The sequence below is a fragment of the Camponotus vicinus genome, unplaced genomic scaffold (assembly GCF_025532165.1).
Source record: "Camponotus vicinus isolate PSW18456_S1 unplaced genomic scaffold, iyCamVici1.0 SCAF_7, whole genome shotgun sequence".
Taxonomy (NCBI): Eukaryota; Metazoa; Arthropoda; class Insecta; order Hymenoptera; family Formicidae; genus Camponotus; species Camponotus vicinus.
Window position 1 is genome coordinate 1,210,032 of NW_028141979.1, and position 25,208 is coordinate 1,235,239.

General features: G+C 44.2%; 1 protein-coding gene across 2 annotated transcripts; it reads left to right on the forward strand.

The window, feature by feature from the left end:
• Positions 1-1,943: 1,943 nt before the first annotated feature.
• LOC145974761 (uncharacterized) lies at positions 1,944-23,310 on the forward strand. Of its 2 annotated transcripts, XM_083104774.1 has the most exons (7): positions 1,944-4,412; positions 4,724-4,954; positions 13,085-13,198; positions 13,397-13,483; positions 20,909-21,112; positions 21,246-21,428; positions 21,522-23,310. In XM_083104774.1, the coding sequence occupies exons 1-7, from the start codon at positions 4,103-4,105 to the stop codon at positions 22,244-22,246; spliced, it is 1,854 nt and encodes a 617-aa protein (XP_082960900.1). In that variant the 5' UTR covers positions 1,944-4,102; the 3' UTR covers positions 22,247-23,310. The 2 variants fall into 2 exon arrangements, with proteins under 2 accessions (XP_082960900.1, XP_082960901.1); XM_083104775.1 differs by lacking the exons at positions 13,085-13,198; positions 13,397-13,483.
• The last annotated feature ends 1,898 nt before the right edge of the window (positions 23,311-25,208 follow it).

The following is a 25,208-nucleotide window of genomic DNA, read 5'->3' on the forward strand; positions in this document are numbered from 1 at the left end:
TTCTTTGTGAAACAATCTCAAGGGGTGGCACGAACCCAATGCGACATAGTCACCCCATTTGCCAGCTTCGCGCTCTTGTTTGTTTCGTAATCTTTAAGATCGGAAGGGTTCAAAGTATTCAAAGCAAAAATATTGTCATGCTGGATATTATCAAATATGTAACATTTTGTTATTGATTTAGCTTTTGTAACTTTCTTTCTTATTACCATTTATACATTACTCTTGATGATATATCGTAATGAACGATAAATTAATTTCATTTGTATAAATCTACTAAAATCGCGAACGTAGCCTTCATGATTCGGACGATACATTTCCTGTTCGCAATGGCGGAACTTCTTACGGAAACTCCTTCGCGGAGGGAGAAGAAACGAGTAATGATTAAATATTATGACCGGCTCAGTCTTCCACGACGCGACGCTTGTGGGAGACGTTACTTAGCATAATTAAAGCATCTCTTTACCGAATATCTCTATGGGACAAACCACGTGCCAATATGAAGATCTCTCTCTCCTTTAAATTATTGTCGTAGCTAAAACAAGTCGAAATATCGCGCGAATTTTGAGAAACTATACGAAGCGCAGTAAGATATGAAATATAAAAAAGAAAAAATCACAATAATTTGCAATTTATTTTTAATTCTGTAACATTGCTCATAATATTATAATAAATATTATTACTTTTTTCATATAATATTATATATCTTTTATATATTTTTATTTTACACATAGTAATTTAAAAACAAAACTCATACTTTTTTTGATGAAAGAAAATCTTACACTATTATTAATGATGTCGTACTCGTCAAGTAATAAAAAACACAAGCGCCAGAATTCAAATACCAGCGGATGTAATTGAAAGCAGGAGCTATCATCATACAGTGAAAAAGAATCTACGCATGACGAAATGCATCTCGGAAGGTCTGCATTTAGGGACGCGGAGGCGTCGCATTGTTCCTCGCAAGGGCGTAGGGATTATATAGGGGGCTCGGCTCGTTTAGGGGTTCTCGTACGGCTTGGTACAGATACGTCATGATCGATAGTCTCGTGTTGTCTCTCGAAAGAGTGACGTGTTACAATACCCGCGTCGCGTTTCGTTTTATTCAACGATCTACGATCCATCTCTCAAGTTCCGTCGGCTGCTTTCGTCATGCACGATCGGTGAACGACGGATGGAATTAAATATAAGAGATCTAATCTTTGTGCTATGCAATCAACGATTAATAATACAATTTAAACACGCGTGAAAAAATTACCAGAATTTACGTCAAGTTACAACGTTTATCATCACACTATACATTTAAGTCTTGGTACAAGATTGGCATATACTATATTATGTTGTGCGCAAAACTCGCGATAAGAGGTACGTCAGTTTTGTCAGGAACGTTTGTCATATTTCTTTATTTGGTCCGCTGAATCTGGGGGATGACTACTTGTGCGTTGCGACAACGTGTCCCTCTCTTTCCCTGGCCGTTTCGACTCCGTTCTTCGCCCGCACTCTCCGAGAATCCCCCCGAGCATCGCGCAACCCCCATACTTCTCGCTACTAAACGCAACTACACAAGGGGCCTTTCTGCCGTCTTTGTTTTCCCTTTCTTCCCAGTGTCGTTTCGCAGTCTCGCGCGGGGTGGTCGTTGAACGACGGAAGCAGGAAGAAATCAACCGAAAAGAGCAAAAAGCCGGTCGACAGACGAGATACCGCGCGAGAAAATCGTCAAGAAGATTTTCCACTTTTCACAAATAAAAATACGCGTTCGAATCCGCAAGATTAATTAACGAACTTTACTTGGTATCTGTAAAGATTGCGCAAACAAGTTACATTTCTTTTCGTCTCGCGGGAATTATTACATCAATATCGAAGGCTTATTAATTTTGTAATTACTAACATGTCTGTAATAAGTCGCAGATGTATGTAAAGAAGTCATCCTCTGATAAGAGACGGACTAAAGTGAATAATAATAAAGTGATTAGTGAATAATTAAAAGTGTAAATAGTTATGCTGAAAGTGAAGTAAACACACAGTGTTGAAAGTAAAATTATAATACTTTGATAACGAGACGTGAAATAAAAAAGCTCGCGAGTTCGGATAACGCGGGTGGCCGACAAAAATATTTTTCACGCATGTTATCGTCGTCGAACGGCAAAGTGAAGTAATTCGCCGCGCGAATACCACGCGTCTGTGTTTGTCCATTCGTGCCCCGCGTAGACGACTCGCGATCGCGTACGGTTACGATCGTCATCGTTCGACCGTAGCAATTATGCGGCGCGGTGAGACGCGGCGCCGAGATTCATCTCCGGAAGCTCATCTCCCCCTGAACATCCCGCGAGTCCCCCGTCGTCCGGCGCAACGACGACGGAGTCCGGAAGACAGCGCGAGGCTCGTGTAGTCCGCGGGTCGTCATCGGCGGGAGTATTGTCGGGAACGTCGGTCCTGCGAGAGGTTGTGCGCGCGGCGCGGTGACGGGACGAGGAGAGAAAAAGGGTGGTGAGAGAAAGCAGGGAGATTTTTCCCCACCGCTTGGAAAAACCAACCCCCCACCAGAGAGATCGGGTACCGTGGAGGCAGCGGCGGCGGCGGCGGCGGTGGCGGCGGCGTGGTAGAGACGCGCGGCGGGCCGCGGGGGCGACGAAAAGAGGGGGCGAGGAGAGAGTTACCCAGGGTGGTCTCGGTGGTGGCTGGGGGCGGCAGCCTCAAAAATACACCGCAACCACACCGCGCGGCTCCACCGCAGAAGCCGCCATCTTCCACCGCCGAACCGAAACGAGACCGCGCGAGTTAAACACCCTATCCTACTTCCTCCGAGTAGAAGCTACCCTGCCACCCGCCGAAGCAACGGCCAGGTGAAGAATCACCATCGCCGCGACCGCGACCGCGACCGGCTACTCTGGCATCCAGTGAGAGACATCCGAGGGATATCGCGCGATCCACGCGGCGGAAAAATTTCGGATCCCAGTGTTGATGTGCGCGTACGAAGATGTACACCGTGAATGAATCGTGATTGTCACCTGATTCGTTGCAAGTTGCAACATTTCTTCTCTGTGTTCACCAATTTCTTTAGATTCGCGCTCGGCTAACCGTCGACATCATTCTCGTGATTGATCAAGACTTCGATCGACGGGGGAGATACACGTGACAGATGCCGTGCGCGGTGTTCGCCAAAGTTTGACGAAACTTTGCGCGCTGAGCGCGAAAACGATGATTTAAAAAAATAACTCTTTTCGATATACTCCGATATAATTTTAGTGCAAAAAAAAATATGTATTAATGAGAGAGAGAGAGAAAAGTGAGCGAGTACGATCCTATCGATCATGAGGATCGTTGGTGCGGGATGGTGTTTTAAATATATGTGATATGAAAGGAAAGTACGAGTCTGTTGATCTATGAATTTCCGTGTTTCAAGCGTAGCCACGAGTGTGTTTCTTCGTAGTCGATAAGAAGACGGAAAATTCGATCAAAGAATCAGGAATAAGGGTCGCTGAGATTGCCGACGATTCCAATAAAACGAATTTTCTCCGCGAGTTGGCAATCGAGACGAAGAAGAATTTGCAAACGGATGCTACTCCTGCCCGCGACCCGCGGCAGGATAATGAAATAAGGATCAAAGAAGCCTAGGGCCCCCCCGCGAGGGCCGAGAAAGCCGCCGAGGAATTGTCAATGCGTGCCATTCGATTCCGAAGAAGACAAATTCAATTCTCGCTGGAAGGAGATACCGGCGTGCATTCGTAATGCGTTCTTCGTTATCGGTACCACGAATTTATGCTTGCAAGACGCTCGGACCATCGTCGAGTCGACTCGATGCACTGACGACCAATCATAAACGTCAAAATATAATATACAATCGATTCTAATGAGAAAAGTTCAGTTTGCAGGACAAAGGGACTGCGATAACTGAAGAAAATTATATATCACAAACGCAAACGTATCATCCAAGGACCAAATATCATATCGACATTGATCGGGAAAATCGATTTTCTCACGTGTACAGTTACTTTGTCTAGAATCTGGAAAAAATCAGACGTAAACAATTGAGCAACCGAACTCATCCGGAAAGCTTGCAGGGAAAGGTGATATCTCGATCGCGAGAACCAATGACATCGTTCTCATGACGAATCCTTCGCGAGATGCTCGACCCGAGGATCGGCCTGCCGGCCTAGACTATCCTGATCCTAGGTCAGTGCGAGGTGGTCATCAGCCGCATCAAGCGAATCCGGTGAGCCAAATCAGCGGGCCGAGAATACGGAGGACCCGGGCCTCATCCTCGAGGAGAAGAATGCACCTGGCTAACGAGGTTCCTCCTCAAGGTTCAACCGGCGGAAATCACCTCCCCGATTATGCCCTCACCGCCGATTTGCTCGCCGAGAGAACGCTGGATGGACTTCTCGCCGAGCATCCTGGAGAACTTATTCGTACAGGTAAAATATATTTGCTTAAAACTAATATTTATGTAATGTAAAAATAATCTTATTATATATGATTACTCTTTTCTCTTATATTTCTATTATGAGTATATAAAAAAATAAATGTGGTAGCTGCAATTTTCAAAGAGAGAGAGAGAGAGAGAGAGAAATATTTTATATTTTTTCCTCACAAATGTTTTTCCAAACTTTGAAAAAATATATCTTAATATTTATAAATAAAATAAATGTGACAATAGATATAAAAATATAATTAATTACTCTTTAATAAAAATAAAGTTATTAATTTCCTTTTATATTTCAATTAGGTAGCCCACATGTGGTTTGCACGGTATTGCCGTCTCATTGGAGGTCGAACAAAACCCTGCCGGTAGCATTTAAGGTAGTGGCTCTCGGCGAGGTCGGAGACGGTACCCTCGTGACCGTTCGAGCCGGGAACGATGAAAATTGTTGCGCGGAATTGCGGAATTCTACCGCCCTAATGAAAAATCAAGTCGCCAAATTCAACGATCTCAGGTTCGTCGGTAGAAGCGGTAGAGGTAAGTTTTATACAAGAATCACATCTCTTTGCATAATAATATTAATAGTAATTAATAAGGAAATAACTCTCTCTTAATTTACGTCATTGCATTTTTTCCCTAAAATATTGATACAACATATATGTAAAATATTTAATTTTAACTTCTTCCATTTCTTCCCTCTTCTTACTCTCTCGATATCTTTGTATATTTGCTTCACCGAAATAACTCTCATCGGTTGACGTCGAAAACTCGATCGGTCTTTCCGCCGGTTCTGCCTTCTTCCGATGCGGCGGAATAAATCATTCAGACTTCGCTACATTAAGGTGGTGCCCCGACTGATGGCCTCGTTTTTCCCGTCGAAAGCCAAGCACGGGCCACCACCTGGCCCCTCGTTCCGCCCTCATTTTTAATTCACGCGACAAATACCGTGACCCGGTATCTCCTCGCGAACTAGCGCCCATGCCATGCCACGCGGCAAAAGGGGGTGAGCGAGGAGGGTAAGAGGGGCACGCGGAGATTTTTTAATTCCCGGCTCCGCGTTTCAATAATTCAATGTTCCTTTCGTCCGAGAAGGCGGCGTGCAGGGGTGGCGAGGGGAGAAAAAATTGGGGTCCGAGGTCTCTGAATAATGCTCCCTAATAATCGCAGCCATTACGAACGGTTAATGCAAACGTTCGTTCCTTGAAGAGGAGCCCAAGATAGCGGCGGGGGGGAAAGAAGCGACGCGAGAGGACCTAGATCGCAGAATCGCAGAGCAGGAAAGGAGCAAACTTTTCAACGTCCTTTTTTTTTCTTTCTTTCTTTCTCTCTCTCCCTCTCTGGTCTCTCCCTTTGCCGTACGTATAAGAGTCGAGGTGGAGGGGAATCGGAAGATACGAGTAACGAGGCGTCCTTTAATTCCTTTAATTCGACCGAGTTGCACCAGCGCTTTCTTCGTCCTCCTGTCGCTCTCCCTTTTGCTCGTTCTTTTCCTCCCCCCGATGAAAACCGAACTTTCGAGAGAGGCAGTCGCCAGGCGTAGCCGGTTAACGAGGGGGGTGGTCGACTTGTTTATGGCAAATTGGAAAAGGAAATTGCGGGGGGGTTTGCAATATCGGCGGCTTCCCCGGAGCGCCACTTTTGCCCGACGGTGAGACCCTAAACGGCACTCGCGCTCTTCTTTTTGCGGATCTCCCATCGACTTATTTCGATCATCTTCGTTCTATCCCTCCTGTCTCGAAATACAGGATAATAATTGGTGCGTATTTTTATCAAATTCCCGCTCGTTTGAAAGATACCGACTCGAGGCGCACGTTTCGAAACACGATTGGTCGCGTCCCACGTTGACCTCTTCCACTTACAGAAATGGAGAGACCCGAGATACTCATCGCGGCACAACAGAGACCCGAGAAACGATTTCTAGAATTTTTTTTAGGGACTCGCGAATGAGGATATCGCGGATATATAGGGAATCGTGGGATGGGACGGAGAAGCGCGAGCGAGAGGAACCGAGAGCGGTGAGAGGGCGGATGGAGGTAGAGTGGTTGGCTGTAAGCGGCTTTGGTTTCCATGGCAGTAAGCCCTCATTACTGTATTACGGGCAGCCCCTAACTACCACCGGTATGCAACGATTTTCCTCTAGATTCTCCATATGAGAGTGACGCGAGATCGTTCCGCGCGCGAGTATCGCAATCACCGAGCCGGATCGGTGGATTTTTCCTTTCGCGCGTCTGACGCCGACGAATTTTCGCGTCGAGATAAACTCGAATCTCGTTTCATCATCATTGCGCGCTTCGAAATATACCGGTTGAAAATTATGCGCGCGCGTGACAGGATGTAGGACGTATAACGAAAAAGCGTATTAAAAAAAAAAAAAGGAAAGAGAAAAGGAAAAAAAGACCTAGCCTAGCGAAGATCGAATATACGAATAGACGAGATCTTTATTATCTCTGTAAAAAAAGAGGCAAACAGATCCCAGTTGAATAAATCGAAAATTTATGATGTTTGTCGGCGAGTCACGTCGCGCGTATCGCTGCATAATACCGCAGCGAGGCGAGGAGCCCCGGAGTGCATTTTATATACAGATTCCTCACGCGTTCCACTCGCTTTTTTGCCTCCGTTGTTTTGCACGCATCCCGTACGCGCGCGCGCCCGCTACCGACTTTTTCAGCTGCAAATATTTGTCTCACGCTCGCCCGCGGGCTTTGTCAGGCCAATTTAATATTGCGAATGCGGACGAAGAGAATTGATCGTGGTTGAAATGCGTGACGACGTTGACGGGGCAACTCAGATCGATCCCGGACGAAGAAAACGAGAGCAAGAACCCGGCGGTTCTTGCATCGGGGTTCGTCGAAAAAGCTTCCATTCTTTAAATTCTGTTATGAGAAAGCTTCGTGCATTTTAATATCCGCGAATACGCAATATTTTTCAAAAATAACGGATGTTGATAAATTTAATATACTTTTGCGAGCCTTTATTTTCACGCGAAACAGGATCCGATTTCTCGCGGATGTTAGTCAATCGTTTTCCGAGGGGGATCCTCATTTTTTTCGCGGATCAACGCGGATGAGGTCGAGCGCGAGAAAAACTTGAACACGTCGAGCGGGCAAGTTTTTTCCCCCCCGACTCGGCGATCGCGACCCTCTTTAATCGACTATAATCGCTTTCATTCGGTCTTACGCGCTGACCTAAAAGAGGGACCCTCTTCTAGTGCGTGGTGTACGAGGCGGCCAACGGATATAACGACTAACGCACGACGGCCAGGGGTTACGGGGGGTGGCGGCGGCGGAATATTATCATACCGGCGCAGGGGCGTATATCACTCGGCCACCCCTTTCGCTCCCGACAGGGATTAGCGTCAACCTCCGACTGCTAGGAGTCACGGGCCGTACGGAGACGCGGCTGTATATGCATGTTTCTCTGCTACGCGTTGGTGTTGGTACGCGAGAGAGCGCGGCGCGACGAGAGGCGAGGGGGAGGGAAGGGTGGCGACGGGCGTAAAAACGACGGGCATAAATACCGGAGTTACCTGTGTTTTATGACGGTCCGGCCGAGGTATAGGCAGGAAGAGAGCGCGAGAATCCGAGGGAAAGCTCCGACTATCGACAGCCAGATCCTGACCGATGTCCTGGCGCAACGGATCCCCGTCTCGCCCGCATCTCTCTCTCTTTCTCTCTCTCTCTTTCTCTCCCTTTCTCCCTTCTCTCGTGGAAGGAGGACGACTCGTTTTAAATCGCCGCCGCATGGTGAACGTTGCAGCGCTGAACGCGAGTGCAAATCTTCCGAATCTTCGATATCTCTTTTACGATTGGAAAAGAAAAATGCACGATTCGAGTATCTACATATGGCATTACACAGGACGCCTCTAAATTGCCGCGTAAATCACACGCAAAGATTTCTTGTATTTTCTTAGTCGATTAATAATAACGATTAATTTTTATTATTATTTACCGATGAAAAATTTATGACGATTGCGAGGATACTTTTATGTAAGGCGGCATGAGATTCCTTCAACAACGGGATTGCGAAAAGTTATTCGCAAAAGTTGTCGTGAGGAGATAAAAATGATTTAATAAGTCGTAAAGATCTCTCTACCATCGTTGTGAGAAGGGTCGACCTTTTAAAATAGCGGCTCTCGTGTTTGGTCGACCGAACAGCTGTTGCGACCGCTCGCATCGGCGATCCTTTGCTTTGAAGCGTGTCTAATCTACATAACTAAAGAGTTCTCCTCAATTTGTTAATCGTGAATTATAACGAGCTAATGGACACTTTATTAACAGCGTTCATAAAAATATCAACTAAATAACAAATACAAGAGTTTGTATTAGAAAATGAAATTTTGTAGATATATAATTGTATCGAGATTCTTAAGAGATGCAACAGACTTACTTGTAATAAGACAACAAGATTTTAAATCTAGTTTCGTGATACGAAAAATTAATTTCAAGCGACACGAGAACAATTCTCTGAAGAGAGGCAACTTTCAATGTTAGAAGATATTAGTGTTTCCGAGAGAAGAACCCGAATACGCCAGTTAAATCCGCGAGAACGGTTGGCGGATCTCGCCGGCGACCACCTCGGCGACGTTTTTTGCCAATTAAAAATTAAAAAATCCATCCCTCTCGGTCAAGTAAGGGATCGCGGAAGGGATTGCGAGGGCGCGGGGGATCGAGGAGCGCGCGGATGACTGCGCCGAGATTTTCTACCGATTAAACATTATTTTCCGCTCTGGTCTGGCAGTACGAGTCGGATACATATACGCACATATCCGTTTCTTTCACATATATTAATTCCACGTTTCCCTACTTTATTTTCTCGATATTTTTCGCTCCTCATTCCGTCGCGCCAGCAGCAAGGCAGGCTTTTACGAACGCTTCAATGACCACTCGCTCCCCGGTCGCGCCGTCGCATCTGAAAGTCGTTATGCTCGACGTTGTGATTATTGCCAGCGAAAACTGGTCCTCGTGTAGAAATTTATCCTGCAACAAAATTTCGTCCTAGTCATTGCGAAACGCCCACGTGCGTCCGTGATGACGTCTTTTTTTCCCGCGATCTATATTTTACAATGACGTCACGAAAAAATATGTAAGGATATAAAATTTTAATAGAGATATAATATTTATATAAATTATTATTTATATAAATTGTATTTGAATGTATTAAACCAACATATGCTTTTAAGGTTTCGTGCGAATACACGTATGTAGGTAAAAAAAGAAAAGTTTCCTTTCAAACATGCCACGGCGGGATACACGCGGCCTCGTTTACCGCGATTCGGGTAGTCAAAACGTCAGAATCTTAAAACACGACAAACACTCCGAAATAACGATCCGAGCAACCCTCGCACTCGCCTCACCGGCAAACAGGGGAGTTTTTAACACTGCATGATCCCTGGGTAAACTTGGGGCAAACGCGAGCGTTTCCGTGTCTTCTCGCAACAATCCTTGTCGCATAAGTGGACGCGAGCCAACCTTGCCCAAATTAATTTCTCACCCGACTCGTTTTGGCTTACTAAATCGTCGCGAAGATAGTCTGCATTCCGGCAAAAACTCGAATAAAGACACACGTTTCGGATACAGTTAAACGTTTATACAAAAATTAATTTGCGTACACATAGTCGCACATTTTTTTCCTTCTTTTACTCCATAAAATATCCGTGAATTTGAGGAATATATTGCTGTGAAAGCAAGACAAATTTTTCAAAAGTCTTTCGAAAAAGTCTAACATGACGGGAAACTCTACAGCCGGCTCATCATAATCTTTATAGATCCTCTTCTCGATCGAGTCTGCAACCAAGCAATATTTTGTGGGATAAAAATGACGTACGACGCGTGGATTAGTAATTTTTTTTTCAGGCTTGTTTGCGCGAATGAAGGACGCCATCGAAATCCTCCGGCGCTGATAAAGAAACGCCGAAAAGAGAAAACGTTCAAAAAAAGGGGATGCGCAATGTTTTCCAATCTTATAAATTACGGGATAAATCGGGACATTTCGTCATAATAGGATTACAGCAGGAAAATTTCGAAGAACGCGAGAGGCGATTTTCACGTGCAATTGACCACGGGACGCGAGTCCCGCACGTGTACAACCGATGAATTAGAATTTCGCTAGACGTAGGTGGAAGCCGGGGAGGAGAGGACGGAGGCTGTAAACCCCGAAGGGTAGAGGATCGTTCTTCCAGCGAGTTACACATAATGCCTCATAAACACCCTCAAAATGCCTGCCATCACCCCTGACTCGCGTTGCCGCCGCGCCTGACACCGCGCCTGCAATAAACTTCGGTCTCGTTAGTTCGCAGCCACGAAATCTCTGTGGAGAAATCTTGCGCGTCTGTTGCAAAATATGTTTCTATATATCGCTTTCATATTTAAACGTTAATATAATCGATGAAATTTTATTCAGCAAGAGTTTAAAAAAAATTCTCCATTATTTTTCAATTATTCAACATATGTCAATTGAATAATCTCTTCAACGTGATTGTTTGATTACTATAAATTTTCAATTATTTAAGAGATAAAATAGGAATTAATTTTTAAAAGCAACAGAAATAAAAAAAATATAAAAAATGGAAAATCGATAGGACGGCTTAATATCCATGATGTCAAATGAAAATTAAGAACTCGATGCACTTTCGTATTGAGATAACGTTGAAATTTGTAATCGCTACAAGAATTTGAAAGATTCTCCGTTATTTTTCAATTACTCAACATATGTTAATTGAATAATCTCTTTAACGCGATTGTCTGACGCGATACTAGGATAAACTTTCAATTAATTAAAAGAGATAAATTAACTTTTGAAGGCAGCAAAAATAAAAAAAAGATGAAAAACGAAAAACCGATGGGACGGCTTAATATCCGCGATGCGAAATGAAAGTTAAGAACTCGATGCGCAAAGTGCAAAATCAATTTTGACTATTCGGAAGGATCTCGTGAAACGAAGCGTGGCGCGAAAATAGCGGCCAATCACCGCCGAAAGGAAGGGGAACCGCCGCGCTGGAAATGGCACGGCTCCCTTGGCCCGAAGTTAAAGTCCGGTATTTCGCCCGGCGACGGGCACGGGTAAGCCGGTTAAATGTCGTGGTTCACCGTAAAAACGCGGTCGTTTACCGAAGAGGGAAGAGGAGGGAACGGGGGATGGGGGAAGAGGAGAGGAAGGAGGGGGGGGGGGCGGCCGCGCCACCATAAAATAAAACTACCCGACCGCGCGCGTGTTACGTATCCCCGGCCGCACTTGGCGACACCATTATAAGCTGTATAACTTTATTGTCGCGGAGCGCCGTGAAAAAAAAAAAAAAAAAAAAAAACGTGTAAATGCCCCGTTTTCCCGTGTGTTGACACATGTCTCTTTCTCTCTTTCTCTCTCTCTCTCTCTCTCTCTCTCTCTCTCTCTCTTTCTCTCGTTGACGTCGGTGCCATTTTCTTCGCGCGGTATCGCGACGCGACGAGACGACTCGTTCCTCCCGCGTTTTATTTTACGTGCGATTACGCGGGAGGGTGATGAGGAGAGAGGAAGGGGGGGGGATCGGGGGACGCGTCGAACGCGTGACGAATTCCGCGCGATGCGCGCGTCATCGATTGAAATATTTGTGCCGAAAACATCGAAATTTAGTAAACGGCCGGACCAGTTACGAGTCGCGTTTCATCTATGCGCTCGCCGATATTGTTTCGGGTCATCGACGGGACTTGGTGAATAAAAAAAGCGCGCTAACGTGCGAAAGCGAACGGAAAAACATGCTAAGGGAGGAGGGATATTTATATGTTAGAAGAATCGGAGAGTTACTTTGGCCCCAGTCGAGAAACAAGGCCTATAATTCCGCTAAAAATATATATCGTGTGAGCAAAAAGAGAAGAATAAAAATACAGATTACAGCAAAAAAATTGTTGAAAAATAATGGAAGTAATAGTATATTTTTGCGATATATTTTTGCAATAGAAAAAGCAATATTTTGAAATATGTTATTCGAACGTGTTATCGCGCGCGTCTGTTTCGAAATTTCGAGATAATCGATTAGGATATCTCATCTATCGAGCTACCGAATGTTGTCGAAAGGTAAAAGGGCGAAATCGCGCGTGACGAGAAACTGGCGCATTTCAGGGAATCGCGTTTAACGCCGGCAGCATTAACATATTCCAGCCTATCCGGGAACAAACATCGACGCAGTGGCGTCACTCGTTCACCCCTTACTTCCGGCACATTTGTGTTTTGTTTCCAGCGAACGAGCGCGAACGCATTGCAACGAGAGTCGAATCCGCCAAGAAGCTTCCAAACATCAATCGCGAAGGCTACTATCATTTAAACAATTAAAATATATAACATAGTTATTATTTTGTCTCGCTTCAATATGTCATTTTTTTCTAATAGAGTAAAATTTGATCAAACACAACGCGTGGAACACGAGTAGCGAAAGCGAAGAGACTCACGAAAAATTGAACGTACTGAGAATATCTCTCTTCGCGGTCGGCCAATTGGACATGAATAATAGAGTCTACGCAAAGCAAGGAGCGCGGCTTAAGTCCACGCCTTTATGGTTTTTGATCTGGCAACCGAGCCAAGGCGGAGAGAATATGCACAATCTCCCATTGGGAGACGCTCTCGGTCTCTCTCGTTTTACCGCCGGGCGATAATTCTTTCCTACCCCCGACGTCTTCATTCTCATTTTCGTTCCAGGAAAGAGCTTCACCCTGACGATCATGCTGCAGACATCGCCGCCGCAGGTGGCCACGTTGTCGAAAGCGATCAAGGTGACCGTGGACGGTCCCAGGGAGCCGCGGTCAAAGACACGTGAGTACAACTTTATCCACGGAGGATAATGCGGCGGTAACTTTTTCTATATTAAAGCTCTTATCTAACCGATGAGGGTAAAATCATTAAAGAACTCAATTAAGGGGACAGACCGTGAAATACGCGACGGAAAAAATGCCGTAAGATTACCAAATTCACCATCGGCGTCTTGATTCATAAATTCATCTCACGTTGCAGGACACCAGGCCTTTCATCCCTTTCACTTCGGGCCTCGTCCATTCCCCTTCGGACACCCGCAGGACCCACTGGGATTTAAGCTGTCGGGTAAGTCTCTAATCAAAGACACGCGGCCTTCTTCGTCGCGACGAGTTTGCGTGAATACCTGCTTCCGGTGAGGTTCTAGTCCCTCTCCCTCTCTCTCTCTGTCTCTCTCTCGGCACGTCTCCCCGTCGATAGATAACTAAGTTTGCAACCCTGTACCGTGCCCCTCCTGGGAGGAAGGCAACTTTGGCGGGCCAAGCGGGGGTCGACGCCCTCTTCTCGCGCGCGTTTGGCTTCGTGGCTGCGAAGGGTGTCAAAATTGAGCGTCGGCAGGCACCGACTCAAAATTGAGTTTTGCCACCGGCCTCTAAGTGGAGAAGACTCTGATTAAGCCCCGGGTGTGCGAACTCTGCCTTTTCGTCTAGAAGCTGCTCGATCCTCGCTTACTGGAAAAGTCGCTCTCGAATAAACTTTGGCTATGCTAACTTTGTCATCGGGAAACTCTCTTATGACACGGCAAAATATTCCTGTCGTTTTTGAAAATTCAAAAATTTTTCTACATTTTTTATATATATGTATATATCACGACTTTATATCATATATAATCACGGAAAAATATTTAATAGATATGAAACTTAACATTTCACTAAATAAATTATAAAGTACGTACGTCGGAATTGCTTTTAGCGCGCGATTAATCAGCCGCTTTCTTTGGGATAATGCATTCGCTGTGATATAAACGATGGGGTTTTAAACGTTTCATCATCGCGAGCGTTTTCGAAAAAGTTTTCAGGTATCCAACCGGTTCGACAGGACAGTTGGGTGGCACGAATTCCATTGAAACTCGTTCGAAGCTCCAAATTTTGATGGGACTAGCCCGGAGCAGTGAGGGTCGGGTACTGATACTGGTGCACCGACAGTGTATTGTTTCGGCATGATAAGCGGCTTAACGGAGCTTCGCTCCCTCCTATCCCCGAGGCGTACTACGGGATGGCAGTCCTGCCGTCGATTTCTCGCTGCTACCCCCCCTCCTTCCCCCCGCCCGTCCCCCGTATCCCCGGTCTGCTCAATCAAGAATTAGCCACTGCCGCGCCCGGTAATACGCCGGAGCTTTAACTTTTCTTCCCTTTGCCCTTCCCTCACCGTCACGATTTTTCCGCCGTCTCCGCGGATTCCATATTTCAAGGTAATTTCTGATCGATGATCGATGACATTCGGATCGATAATCAATCAGAAATTAAGCGTTACATTTTAAATGACATTTAAAAAAAATTGAGAAATTGTTACGATTTCTGAATGGGATATCAAAATGTCGAAAAATTTCAACAGACTTGATTTTATTGAAAGCGGTCTCGAAGCTGTGTCAATATTGCGAGGTGCAAATTATATCAGAGATACACGAGTTTTATTGGGATACGATTTTAGCTTATCGTACGGATAAATTGTATTTACGCAATTGGGTCACCTACATTGTGTTCCGAGTTGAATGCAAACGGTACTCTCGGCGAATATCGATCGGTTTATTTCAAGTGATGTGCTCGCGAGTTTTTTCAACCCTTTCGCTCGGGGTTCGCTATCCGGCTCACAGGTTGCGCCTCCGTTCAGTCCGACGGAGGGTCGGTCAGTCGAGCACCTTTCCAACTTTCGAAACCGGTCAGCTGTCAGCTGAGTATCGCTGACTAGGTAAGGACGTTCAAAGAGGCGGTTTATTAGATATCTACGCTAGGAGGGTTGATAAGGAGAAAGGGAACAGCATCATCGGGGGCGCGAGGATGAGTGGCTGGCCGTGCAGGGTTGTTAAGGTGCCCATTGAGGTGTAACTAGGGGGATGTTATTAAATTTCGTTCGGGCCTACCTCGACAGCAGGGACGAATTTTATGGGCTCCCCAAGGGCTTCGTGAGAGCCAAAGTCCGATGGACGGGCCAATGCGCTTTTACCTCCCTTCGATCTCCGATATCCACCGCTCTAATTTCGTCTTTTCCATCAATTTCAATTTATCGAAACGACACGTCGATTACTCTTTCGATATAATTAATCTTGTATTGCAAATATATTTATATTATGCTTAAAAAATAATGTTTATGTGATTTTCACAAAAGTATTCTTAAGATTCTTAAAATTCGGTAATATATACATTGTATAGCGTATCTTTTTTTATTAAATATTATTTATCTATTTATCATAGTAAATATGCAAAGATGATATTCCTTCGAATATCAAGAAAAAGTGTAGCAATAATTTAACAAATTTATCCGTTAATCTTAAATTATCGAAATGACATATTATTCTTTCAATATAATTAATTTCAAATATATTATATTATGCTTATAAGACCAATATCTATAATTTTCTCAAAAGCATTTTTTCACGAATCTTAAAATTCTACAACAAATGCATTATGCAGCAAATTGTATAAAATTATTTACACTTATCATAGTGAATCTGTAAAAATAGTATTCCTTTGAAAAAAATTTAAATTCTGAAAATAATTCAAAAGAGTAGAAAGTAAATATTTCCGATTCTTTTTTTTTAATTTCTTTAGTAAAGTTTCACAATACGTTTAGAAGCGATCGCTAGCAAGCTCATGGAAAATTAATGTATCCGGTGACAGACATCACACAGATCCTCGCTGAGATTGTCCACGAACGAAAACACGTGATCATGCGCCTCCCGGGAGGCCGAGTCCGTCGTCTTTGTCAGTCTGGCTAAGGGGATGAAAAATCGCGAGGTGCCAAGATTCGAGTTAACAAGAACAGCTTGTGCAGCCCCAATCTGCCCTCCCTCTTTCCGCTCTCTCGTGTCAATTAACCGCCTACGACGGAGGGACTGGGTAGAGAGGTTGGAGAGAGAACCGGAAAAATCGCGACCCCTGTTTCAATAAGGTGGCCTTTACCTCATTTGGGGGAGATTGTTAGAAACGCTCAGTTTAAAACTGTCGCTTCGTTCCTGGTCGTTTTGCAGTAAATTCGTGATTTTCTTTAAAGCAGACCTCCCCCTCTTCTTACCAAACATATAATTCATAAAAGATGATAAATACGAGATTCATCATTTCCCGTGGATTTATCGGACTTTCGAGGCTTGTTTTCTATAAATATATCGCCATTAAAATGTGACAACATAAAGCTTACCGAGCGATGATTCGTTTAATCGCGACAAGTTTCGTCGCGGCCTGTTACGATCGTCGGATTATGTTTCTCTTTCGAACTTGGACGTATCTGATTTGCGACGCGTTTAAAGACCTCCTTCACATGTATACGGAAGACCGAACGCAACGACAACCCTTCGGGCATACGGTCCTTAAAGGGAACCTTTTTAAGGGTTGTTCCTGTCCATCCCCCTCCGTGTCGAATCACTACGGATCCTTTAAATTCGCGTCACATTTCACCCCCCATGCGCGTCTTGCAAGGGCGTTCCGTCCCGGGGTATTCCGTCTTTTAATCAGGTCCGGCGACCGGGACCTTTCTCTGGAAGCGACGGTAACTAATGACGCTCTCTCTAGCCGTCGGTCTCTTCTCCTTTCCTATCGTCGACACGAAAATCCACTGAGCCTAAGAGATAGAAACCTGATAGTGTCTCACAATGTCCTTGTAATCGATATTTATTCTCAACCTGATTTTCTCAAGCTTTGTACGCATATGTTGTCGTAAAATGAAAGAAACATACACTGTTATAGAGCCAATATTTGCTACTAAAAGCATTATTAATGATGTACGTGAAAAAGTTATATATCAAACTGTAAGTTTTAATTACCAAATAATAAAAATTTATACGATAAAATTTATATCGATAAAATTAATTATCAATAATACGATTAATTTCTAGCATTTTAATAAAATTGTATAATTTATTGAATTAATATTTGCTATTAAAAACACTATTAATGATGTAGATAAAAGAGCAATATATAAATTTTAATTATTAAATAATAGAAATTTATAATATATAAATAAAATTAATTATCGAATAATTTCTAGCACTTTAATAAAATGTGATTTATAAAGTTAATATTTGCTATTAAAAGCACTATTAATGATATACATATAAAAGCAAAACATAAATTTTAATTATAAAATAATAGAAATTTATGAATATATAAAATACACTATATATATGAATAAAATTAATTATTATTATATGATCAATATCTAGCACTTTAATGGATTTATGTAAGTTTCTAGTACATATATACTTCAGAATATATATACTTGGTATTAATGACTAATGATATAGCAAGTTTATAAAAGATAAAATTTGAATGAAAATTTAAATTATTTGTATAATCATAAAATGTAATAAACGGCATAGATAAGTAAAAATTTATGCATCGCTGAGCATCGACAATTTCTTAAAAGATCCATCATTTTTGCGCTCTTTCTCAACTTCAAAGAGAAAATCTCGCGGTAGTGAGATAAAGATAGAAAAGTAGAGAGAGAGAGATAGCAATTTTCTCTCGTCCTTTCTCGAAATATCTCCTCGTGGAGCTTAGATCGGTGCCAGGGACCTTTCCAGGGTGGCATTTTAGGGGTTGCTGCGACGCGATAATGAGAACGGGCGCAAAGGGTGGGTGTGCAAAGACATCCAGCCGGCAGTAGCTAGAGGATAGAACACGCGGAGTGGAAAGAGGAAGCAATGAACAAGTCGGAAAGCAAGAGAGAGAAAGATAGAGTGAGAGAGAGAGAAAGGGGGAGAGAGAGAGAGAGAGAGAAAGAGAGAGAGAGGAAGCAGAGAGGATAGAAAGTGGGGGAAATCGAGCTCCGCAAGGGTTAACGCCTTAGCGCCAAGAAGGGCGTTTTTAACGCCTGTTTTGCATAGATTTGAATAGATAAAGTAGACAGGAAAATACGCGAATTAATTTATTATGTATCTCGAGGTGGCGAGATCAAGAAGGTTTAAGAAGGCGAAGAGAACTCTTCGAGGGCTTCCCTCCTTCATTTTACAGGCTACGTGTCAGGCTTCGAATCAACGTCTTTAAGACGCTCTTTAAGTTTCATCGTCGCGAACGCGTAAAAGCTCGAGACGCCGAGGATCCGCGAAAGAATGTCAAACTGGAGTTTTACGCGATTTCTCTTCAGACTCGACGGGACCGCCACGTAATATTGCGGTGATAATAATAATAATTGCGGGTGAAAAGTGCAATCGCGAAATTCGAAATCGCGTCTCGCGTCGACGAGAGTCCTATAATCGACGTGACCAAATTTAATTCACTCCGTGGGCGCGTCGGCGGCGAAACGTATATAAAGCTACGCTTAAAAGCTCATATTACACGTGACGTCACATTACCGCATCTCGGGAACGGCGCGACCAAAGTACGTAGCACATTTTGAGCACGCTGCTCGATAATACATCATCCCTTAAAGCCCCCGATGGAAGGCACACGCAAAGGCAACTAACCCTAGGGCCGTAACGTTTAAGCTTAACATTTCTCACCCCTTAAAGGGTAACGGCGGCTCCTTGAACCCTTTCAGCTTCGCCTCCCGCGGGTTCCATCTCCCTCGCTCTCACTCTTTCCGAGATCTCTCGTCAGGGCCCACCCCTCATTAGTCTTCATTTGTTTTCGGAATTATCGCCCGCCAGCCGAACCCAACTCGGCACGCGAGTTCCGTGGAAAGAGGGTGCACGGCACATTTTCGAGGTTTATTAAATTGAAAATATGTTACGTCCGCTTTCTCTCTGGAAAGAATGCGTGGCGCTATCGAAAATTTCTATCTCGTGCACAAGATGTTTCGAAAGCTACCAAGTATTCTCAAAATATTCCAAAACAAAAATAGATTATATTTTTCCAATTTACCGATATTTTGCTTTAATTATAAATAAACTAACGAAATTCTATAAAACCTCTTATCTTATCGCGTAACTTTATTACAAGTATTTTACCGCTTACAAAGACAATAATCTAATCTTCTCTTGGTTTACGAGCAAGCTATATGACACTAACGGAAAATTATTTTTAAGGCCTGTGAACCCGATTGCTTCGTAACAAGCGAGGAAGAAATTCATAGTCAGTTATAATCCGAGGATGTTCGCACGTCGTGACCGTCACCTAAGAATCCCACTGCCTGAAGAGCTTACCGAAGCGGTTCTTATTCATGCTGGCTGCCAACGAAAGCCTCCGTCCGTTGGCCTTCGTAAGCTCGGTGGCAGAGCGGTGCTCTCGCGCATCTCTTATCGTTTTCTTAATCCCCCTCATAAAGTAGGAGGGCTACGAGCCCCCTCACGGCTGGCCCGTTCAGTGTGCCACGCCGGTGTGGTAGGACGTGAGATAGCGGTGTCCTTTCTGGCGAGCGCGCGCGGCTTAAAGAGAGCTTAAAAATCACCCCTACGACCCCTACCGAGCTTTTTCGTGCCCTACCAGCCGGTACAACGCGAAGGGTGGGAGCGTACGTGCGACCAATGGGGCGATCCGCGTGTCTCGGTGGTTACGCCCTCGTGCCAGTGACCGGACAATTCTCCCCGCTTCGACAAAACCGTTTTCCCCTGCTTGCCACCCCGCCGTAACCCTCTACCGCCCCCTCACCCTCATTCCAACTCTCCTCCCTCTCACCCCGCCGCGTATTCGCGCACGGTGGCTTCGCGCGGCAGCTTTCACGGAATTTTTAAACTGCTCCGCACAGATGACGGCATAATCTGTTATTGATCAAGGTCTTTCGAAAAACCGATAACACGTCGATAACCACGCGAGTTGCTTCTTGCACCGTTCTTTTTACATCGCGCGACGCACCGAAAATCAATCGCATTTACATTGCTTATGTATATGTAAGTAAATTGAAAGAAACAAAATTTTCCTTCCTCTCGTAAATGTGAGTAAAGCAAAAGGAGCGAATTTTTGCTTTTGAAAACTCGCGAGAATTAATTGTTGTTTCATAAATGAACAAACAACAAAGGTAGCGGTACGACTTATGTCAGTTGGTTTGTGTCAGCCGATCACGATCAGACGAACTTTTTGATGTCATAAATTTAATTGCATTCAAACACATGCTTGCGCGGGCACGCGATATTGGCTATTATCGAAAAAGAGATGATCGATCGTCTCTCTGCATTCTCTGTTGGATAAATTTAACTGTCCATCCACGTCAAAACCGCCTCTACGTCAAAGGGATGCGTTTCTACGACTCGAACTGCCAGTCGATCACCGTTTACCTGCCGAAAATTATACAACGCCCATCGTGATACCCAGAAATATGTTACGTCTTGTCACAAAACGATCGCATCACTCATTTTCAGATACTGTCGTCTGCATTGCGTTACTCAGTTCCAAAAGATATTTTATCCTGTTTAAAAATATCAAGTTTTAATGTATACGATGTAGCAGAAGATTTTTAAATATATATATACGTAGACGAATATAAATACTATCACATAGAGAGGGTGAACATCTTGCATTGCAAACATCCGTGCGATATGGAGATCACCACGGCATGATGACAGCGGAGACGCTGAATAAACAGAATCCTCGGAGACGTGTAATCTGCATTTCTTTGATTGCACAGGATTGCAACACCTGGGTCTTGAGCAAGGAGCGGGCCAGGGATGGGGCGGGTTACCTCGAGGATCTTTACCACCGCACTGTCTTCCACCTCCCCCCGGCCACCATCCGCACACACATCCGCAACCAACAGTTGGTGCATCGGCCTTCAACCCCTTCCACCACGCGATCGAACAAAGATCCCCGAGACTGCCTGGACCTAACGCCGGTAATGAAAATACGAAAAGTAAAAATTTGAAGAAAGTTTGAAGAGAACGCATCTTATTTAAATAACACGGTCAGCGTTTTCTCAGGTGAGAGATTAAACGATTAATAGGCGTGTAAATTGATATGTCCGAAAGAATCCGCAAGAGGCGACTTGGGTCCTATCAGCGTGTCCGTGCGAGAAGTGACGCCGACAACGTCACCCGGGAATCCTGGACCAGGCCTGCTGACGACGGCCTCCGTGACGGCGTCGACGCCTCCCGCAGAGTCGACCACTACCACGACGCCCAACCCGTCTGGGCATCACTCACACTTTCAAGGTAAAAGTCGAGATACACGCGATCCTCGCGGTTTATATGATTCGTGCTCTTTCATACATAGACCGAAAAACTGACGTCTTGTTCGTAACACAGGTCTTCATTTACTGGGTGCCACGGGATCCATCTTCGGATCGATATTCGCGCCATTATTACCGCAATCCTCTTGGCTCTATAATCCTCTGTACCACACGCAGCAGTATATCCTGGAGCCGGAATGGCACGCTCTGGCCCTAAGAATGGCCCAGCAGCGACTGCAGAGGCCGGATCAGGCCCGATTGGAAGAGCTCAGAAAACTCAGAAGCAGCAGCGACAGTCCTGAGAGCAGTACGAAGGACGAAGAGCGACGGGGAGAGGATCAAGGTGTTTTACGTCGATCCGGATTAGATAGTCCCGACGACAGCATCGAGGTGGACGATAGAAACGATCAAGATTTGAATAGAGACCGCGTCAGAAGCGACGAGTCTATACCCGAGCAAGACTCTCCAAGAACATCGCCGATCAGAAGCGACTTGGAGGACGCCGCGTCCACGGATGCTACCTTCCAGGAAGCATCGATTCACTTACGGCAGAGCATAGAAAACTTGAACGATTCGGATCTTCAGCTCGATCAGGATCAGGTTTCTCGTCGCGGTGATCTTACTGTGAAAATCCGTTTAGAGGGCACGGTCGATCTTAGCACGAAGAAGGGTCAAGATAAAGAAAACGTCGGACAGGATCTGACGACGCGAAGAAAGGAGGATGGAATAGATGTCGAACGGGAAATCAGATCACGAAGAGAGAGAAGTCCCAAGCCCAGACAGGTGTGGAGACCTTATTAAGGATTAAAACGAGTAAAACTCGCTCAGCGAAAATCCATCGAGCGCGACAATTTCAACGAATTCCATGATCAAGACGAAGATTGAAATAAATATGGCCTGTAGGTAAATTTTATCGTGTGTTCTTCTCAAAAAGGAAAACTTGGTTTTTGTTGACAGATAGCGCGCATGTTGATTAATCTCGTCTCGATGATCCGAGATTAAATTCGGAAGCAGAGCTTGCACGATGTTGTAGATTAGTTTGGCAATGCTGAGCGATATATCATCATCGTCAAGTTGTTGAGGAATAAATGGAACACGCTCATAGAACATCCTCAATGTAACACTGTGAAACGTCTCTGCTTGGATGTTAATTATCAAAATTTTCGGACGAATCTTTTGTCGAAGTTACTTATCTATCCCTTATCTATACCCGTTGCGGTATCGTCTAAGAATTGTCATGGACTCGAGGACTAACCAGGGTTTACGTTCGCATATAGTATATGTACATATAAAGTAACCTCTGATTATTATCTAGGTTAATGTTTCAAATATACGTTAAGCATCATCCTCTCGTCATTCCAATTAAGAATACTTAAACTTTTTGAATGTCTCATCGACTACACGAGTATGCGATTAAAACGCGCCTGCGCGCGCATATATAATGAAAAAGTCTTTTTTAGATCAGAATGCATTTCTCATCTTGCGACCGTTTTTAAGTTTTTCATTTCCTCGAATTATTGTATCAACGACAATTTAGAAAAAAAAGATAAATATAAAGAAAATATACTCGTGTAGCAGATGACATTTAGTTTCCCGGTGCAAGCGAAATTACGAGTAGTTGACGTTGTAAATATCACAATCCTGCGAATCCTGGCCAAGTCACATCCTCTACGAACTGTCTCTTTTTTTTACGAGACAATATTGTTGTCGTCTGAAACGAAGAGACATTGACATATATGTGAAAAAATTTTATTGTATAATTATCATATTCACAAATTGTTTTGACGACATTGTATGTATGCGTGACTATTGGCCTTAATCAAAATCACTCATTGTTTAAGTACGTCATCACGAATAAAGTAATATCATCCGTTCCACGATATCGATTTATTCTCTCATATGATCATAGATTTCGCCGAAGATATCTCACGCCATGGTAAGTGCAACATTATCTAATTATATATCACACAATTACAAAAATTATTATTTTGCAATAACATATCATCATTTGATAAATATAATAATTTTAAAGTAGAAACCGCATATCTTTTTATTCTTCTTGCGCGACAATTCATTAATATCGTATATTAAAAAATTCGCATAATTAATCTATAATAATTAATAATATTAATAATATTCATAATTTGTGTCAGTGTTATTTTTCAAAAATCTATATAACTTTATTTATAACAATTATAATTTCTCTGAAACGCGTCGCGCACTTGAAATAGTCTTATAGTCTTACAGTCGGTTCGCGATAAAGTGGTGGACAAATTGCAATCGTGTATCGAGCGATCCGTGTGCAACCTAATCCGGTCGGACGAGATGCAGCAGATTCAATAATTCGCCGCGATTGCAATCGAGCGGGATGCACCGCACGCAAAAACGGGCAGGCTCGATATCCGCGCGGTGAAAAGGTCCGCGTGATTGATGGAAAACAGACAAAGCACTCTCCCCGTCGACCCCGCGCGCTGACCGCTCAGCGTCCCTGAAATCGAGATAAAAAGACCGCAAAACAATTTTCTACATTATTTTCCGATGCGCGCCGAATCAAATGAGCAATAATACCGGACACGTCGCGCCCCCCCATGTATCTTTCCGTGTGTTTTTCAACGCGGTTTTCGACCCTATCTACGCCCCGGGATCATTCGTAATATCTTTACGATTATCACGATTCTTTGTTGCAAAAATATATTTTACAAAATACACTTTCGCAGATTTTTCAACATTCGGTTAACCGAAATGACAAAAAGCAATTTTTATAGTATGACACGTTTAAAGCTTCCGTGAATGCGAATAACTCCTGACCAACTTTTACTTTCGCACCGCTAATAAGTGCAACGGATAAAACGCGCGTCACTTTTAATACGTGCATTTTCGAGAATATAATAATACTAAAAAAAAAAAAATAAAGAAGAAAAGCGGTAACGTTCGGCGGCGACACAGTTTTCTTGCGTCCTCTTTTTTCCGAAATTCGTATATGCCTATGCTGGCAGGTTTATCGCAACAAACTACCCCAATGACGACACGATTAAAATTTCACGGCAAGCTGCATGGGCTCGAACGTTCTCTCATTTTCTCTCTTTCTCTCTCTCTCTCTCCCTCTCTCTCGAACAAACTATCTCTATATGATCCCTCTCTTTGCGCGTCCCGACTGGCTCCCGATCGTCCCGGTTGCCGCTCTATCCGATCCCCGTAGCCCGTCTCTCTCATCCACCTCTCATCCCCGTCGGGTGATTGGTACGCGACCGCAGCCACCCCCGCTTTTTAATACACCCGCACCTGCATAGGCTGCACCCGCAACCGGTGAGCCGCTACCGTGTATATATATGTGACACGGGGTGCATCCAACCCCTTCCTACGCGAGCCGCTGATCCCCCTTGCCCCTTCCCCGGCATGGAACTCGCGGCCCCTCGTCTCTCCCTCGCGTCAACGTCACACTGTACTGAGTGATTCATCGATCGAATACGTACTCGCGTCGTCCCTGCGTCCATTCCCCAAAATAGCGACAAAGACTAGTCCTCTCATAGCGCCTAGTTCGTACACAGGCTCGCGACACTAAAACCGCCGCCAGCAAGTCGCCGGATATAGGAAAATGCATTTCAGGACAGTTCGCGGCCTGATCGGCCGATTCTTTCGATCACGATGACGAACGGCGCGCTTTACGTGTCTTTCACAGATTCGGACAGATATTTTCAATGTACAACAATCACTCGTTTGACACTAAATCGGTTATTTTTTTTTCAAGTATACTTTTTATTAT

Excerpts from the sequence above, each read along its gene's own strand:
- LOC145974761 (XM_083104774.1), top strand. The coding sequence starts at position 4,103 with ATGACGAATCCTTCGCGAGATGCTCGACCCGAGGATCGGCCTGCCGGC. Across the intron at positions 4,955-13,084 it reads CGTCGGTAGAAGCGGTAGAG|GAAAGAGCTTCACCCTGACG; the intron begins GTAAGTTTTATA and ends TTTTCGTTCCAG. Across the intron at positions 13,199-13,396 it reads GGAGCCGCGGTCAAAGACAC|GACACCAGGCCTTTCATCCC; the intron begins GTGAGTACAACT and ends CTCACGTTGCAG.